We start from the raw sequence: 4320 nt of genomic DNA on the forward strand, positions 1-4320 counted from the left end.
CCCTCCCGCTGCGCCCTGGGCACCATCCCGACTGCACTTTCACGCCACCAGAGCTCCTGTGCTGTCCCTGTGTGGGCCGGGCCTGGCAGGGGCACCTCTTGTGCTGGTGGGGGCCCCGGGAGCTGAGCTGGGTATCCTTCTGTCTGGAGTGCCCCACTGGGAGTGTAGGTGTGGCCAGTGGCTGAGTGCCCCTAAGTCCCCTGTTGGAAATGCAGCCCCGCATGGCATGAGGAGAGGGGCCCTTGGAGGGGGGACAGGGTTGAGTGAGGTCCTGGGGTGGGACCTCGTGATGGCATTAATGACTCTACAAGAGGACGGGGCCCTGTCTCTCCCTGTGATCCCTCTGCCGTGTGGTGATGCTGCTCGAGCCCTCGCCAGACCCCAGTACCACACTCCGGGATGCCCGGCCTCCAGAACGGAGCCAGATAAACCTCCATTATTTCTAAATGGACCAAGACACCCGCGGAGGGCCAGGATACGCTGCAGAGGCCCTGCTCTGCCCGTCCACCCCCGGGGTGGGCAGTGCCGGAGGAGCCCTGGCCACCCAAGGCACAGCCACAGGCTTGAGGGCCACCTGTTTATGGTGCTGAGGTCGGGGGCATGTGCTGCTGTCCCGGCTGGGAGGCAGGGAGGGGATCAGGAAGAGACACGCTGTCCCTTGGTGACCTGTTTACTGGCAGCCAGGGGAGGAAGGACCCTGTGTGTGAGCGGGCTCTGCACTCCGGCCCACTTGGGCCTGGACTTGGGTGGACGACACAGGTGAGGGGCCCCTTATAGTTACGTATCAGATGCTTCTTCTGCGGACGACAGAGGATCCCATGTCTTCGTACTCTTTGTTGGTCACCCACATGTCCTCGAACGTGGACAGCGAGCACAGGATGGAGCCACCTACCCAGGCCCCGTACTTGGCATATGGAGAGGTGTACACCTGGAAGGTAGGGCAGCAGGGGGGGAGGGGAGGAGAACAAGCCTAGTCAGCTGCAGCTCTACAGGGACAGCGACGTCCACAGGTCAGGCTCCAGGGTCGAGCCCCCTGGAAGGTAAGCTTTTCTGTGGGCTGGTGCCCTTGAGTGGCCGGAACCTCCCTCCAGCACCGCAGCCCTCAGGCCACGGGGGGACACAGGGCACCCTAGGGAGAAACAAGCAGGCGCTGGCAGGCAGACCCAGCCCACCCTCACCAGCAGCCGAGAGGTCCCTCCCATGGTGGGCAGACCTTCCCCAGCGGCTCTGGCCTCTTCTCCTGCTTCCCCTGAACTGCACAATGTGCTCCTCTGTGGCGCCTGCTCTAGGAGAGCACAGGTTCCTCACACTGGGGACCCTCCTCACCCACTTGTCAGGTGGGGCCACTGCAGCTCAGGAAGGTCAGAGTCACTGTCAAGGTCAGGCTTCTCATCCTCCGGTCTCAGACTTTCAGTAAGGTGCACAGGCCTAGCGTGCCACATGACGGTCATTCTGAGATCTCGGAGGGCCGAGTCCCAGCCTCGGGGCTGTGCACGGGGAAGCTGGGAGGGGGGATTCAGGTGTGGTGGGGGGAGACAAGTTGTGCTCTCGGCCCCATCCTGACACCTGCTGGCTCTGTCACCCACAAAACTGTGCTCGGCTTGGACCCCGTGGCTGGTTTCAGTTAAGAGATGTATCACTGTGGTTTTAAGAGGGAGGGAGAGGGAGGGTCGGGGGAGAAGGGGCCGTGTGTTCCAGGTCAGCCCTTCAGGTGGGGAGCACGGCCCATGCCAGGCGCCCGGAGCCTCTGCTGAGTCACCTACTCCATCTGACCTTATCCAAACACACTCAGGAGCAGACACACCTGGGTGCTGGGTGCACTAAGAAGAAAGCAAATACCCATAGAAAACGTGGCCACGGGTTGGAACAGGCAATTGTGGGAAGATGTTTTAAAAGGGAAGAGTAGGACAGGACTTTCCCCATCTCTCAGGCTGGCCAAGGGGTGTGAAACCAAGCCGCTGGGTGTGACACGGGCAGCCTGTCAACACGTCCACGAGGCCTTAGAGTTTGCCCATATTTCTGGCCCCCAAACCCCCATTTAGAAATGATTCTAAGAGAAAGAAAGAGTATCCCCAAATAATAATCATGGCAAAAAAGTTCAGCTAAGAACATTCAGGAGAGCTGGGAGAGGGACTCAGCCGCTCCTGGAGGTGGGTGGGGCCCCCATCTCAGCAGGAAGGCCTTGGAGAGGGAGCCGCATGGAGCCCTGCCTGCAGAACATCCCAGCTCCACCTCCAGAGCCGGCCAGGGTGCGAGCCTTGCTGCCGCCATGGCGGGGCTGAGCAGGAACGTGGCCGCCCGGCAGCAGGAGTGAGGGCCCAGCCACCCACTGCTGCCTGGGAAAAGGTCAAAGTTCCTAATTCCAGTCGACCCACACGGATGGCTTTCTCACCACCACAGAGTGGACACTCCCCGTGTGACCACGTCGCGTCAGGGCTCGCCGGCTGTCGAGAAGCTGGCCCCACTGGAGCCGGCTCTTCTCCCAGGCTGGTGAGCGGGTGTGGGACGGGGGCTCGCTCTTCTTCAGGTGAGCACCTTCCTGTGGCTCCAGGCCATCTGCCTCCTACCCGTCCAGGCACGGGTCAAAGGAGAGAGACCAGGCAGATGAGAGACACGCCTCCCAGCTCCGTGGAGAGGGTTTGGGGTGGGCGCTGGGGAGCACATGAGGATCTTCTGGGGAGGACGGAAGGGCTGGTGCAGGGCAGCCCAGCCACACTCTGCTGCACAAAGATGGCCCCACAGATCCCCTTTGCAATTGTGGCCAAGACACTGATGGCAGTCAGCTGACTGGTGTGCCCTCCGGGCTTTGGTAGCCTTCCTCTTTGATTTTGTGAAAGTTCATCTTGGGCAAGGCTCTGGAGGGCAGGAAGGAGGGGTGTCAGGAACACGATTCTTGACAGAGTTGGGGACATGGAGTCGGGGGAGGGCATCGTCCACTAGGACGAAAACGTCTGCGACTTCATGTCAGAGGGCCCGAGGGCTGCAGGCTCAGGAAGTTAGGTGGCAGGGACCAGCTTCCTCTGTCACACGCAGCCTTCCGCATCGCGGGGTGACGCAGGGAAGACTGCAGGGGCAGCAGGCTCTGTCGGGCTCCCTGAAGAGCATGGTGGCGCCCCTTGTGGTGCTTCATAGGGCGCCTGGGTCTTAGGAAGAAGGCGAGGGACAGCACCTCAGTGTTCTGTGAATTTGGTGGCCTGTGACACGCAGGCAGTGAAAGACTGAGGGTGGCAGGTGGGAAGCAGGGCTCATGTTTGTCACTCCTGGCTGGGGAACAAGGGCCACCGCCTCGTTGACTTCCCCACGGCAACCTGGCCCATGACCGGGTGACACACTAAAGAGGGACGGAGGGCAGGGGCAGGTGACCTCCGCGGGCAGTGCAAGGCGCACCGAGGACACGGGCCACAAGGTTCTCTCTGGAGGGTCCTGCCTGCAGCCCAATCCAAGAGCCCAGGAGCGGAGAGGCCTCCAGAGAAGACTGGGGAGCTGAGGGCGCAGGGCGAGTCCACACCGCCTGCCCGTGGGCCCTGCGAGGAGGTGGCCTCAGTGTCTTCTGGTGGCCGAGGGACAGAGAGGGAGGAGGTTCTGAGCTCACTGCTCTCTCTCCCGCCCAGTTAGCATGCAGAGGTCCCCACCCCAGGGAGGACACAGGGCAGTCTTGAAGGGTGGCAGACGGGCATAGAGGTGTCACTGAGAGCTGACCGCGCAAGGCCACGCCTGAGCCACGACGACCTGGCCCACGGAGCTTGTAGCCAGCTCCAGACAGCAGGGAAGACGGAAGGACCCAGAGCCAGGTGAGGAGGGCATCACGCGGCTGGCCCGGAGCCAAGCAAGAGCCACCAGAGAGGGCAGCTCACCACGAGGGTCCCCAGGGGCGAGAAAGGACTGCATTTCAACCAAAGGGACTGGCTGCGGTGGGCCGGAGGCTGCGCGCTGCAGAGGGATGGCCCCAAGCAGGCAGGGCCTGTTCCAGACCCCACAGTCCTACTTCCTGGCAGTACATGCCCCATGCCTGAGGACAGTCCACACCTGAGGAGAGTCCACCCTCCCCTGAGGACAGTCCACCCCTCACCTGAGGAGAGTCCACACCTGAGGAGAGTCCACTCCACACCTGAGGACAGTCCACACCTGAGGAGAGTCCACCCTCCCCTGAGGACAGTCCACACCTGAGGAGAGTCCACTCCACACCTGAGGACAGTCCACCCTCACCTAAGGACAGTCTACCCCACACCTGAGGACAGCCCACACCTGAGGACAGTCCACCCCACACCTGAGGACAGTCCACCCCACACCTGAGGACAGCCCACACCTGAGGACAGTCCA

General features: G+C 62.2%; 1 protein-coding gene across 1 annotated transcript in view; it reads right to left on the bottom strand.

Moving 5' to 3' along the window:
• Positions 1-784: 784 nt before the first annotated feature.
• The window catches only part of LOC107156892 (actin-85C-like), a 26330-nt gene continuing 22794 nt past the window's right edge, over positions 785-4320 (bottom strand). The window contains exons 8-9 of the mRNA XM_048807616.1: positions 2393-2563; positions 785-928 (exon numbers count right to left, since the gene is read on the bottom strand). Coding sequence (XP_048663573.1) covers positions 785-928; positions 2393-2563 — 315 coding nt within the window. The remainder of the gene's footprint in view (positions 929-2392; positions 2564-4320) is intronic.

The sequence above is a fragment of the Marmota marmota genome, unplaced genomic scaffold (genome assembly GCF_001458135.2).
Source record: "Marmota marmota marmota unplaced genomic scaffold, marMar, whole genome shotgun sequence".
NCBI classification, from domain to species: Eukaryota; Metazoa; Chordata; class Mammalia; order Rodentia; family Sciuridae; genus Marmota; species Marmota marmota.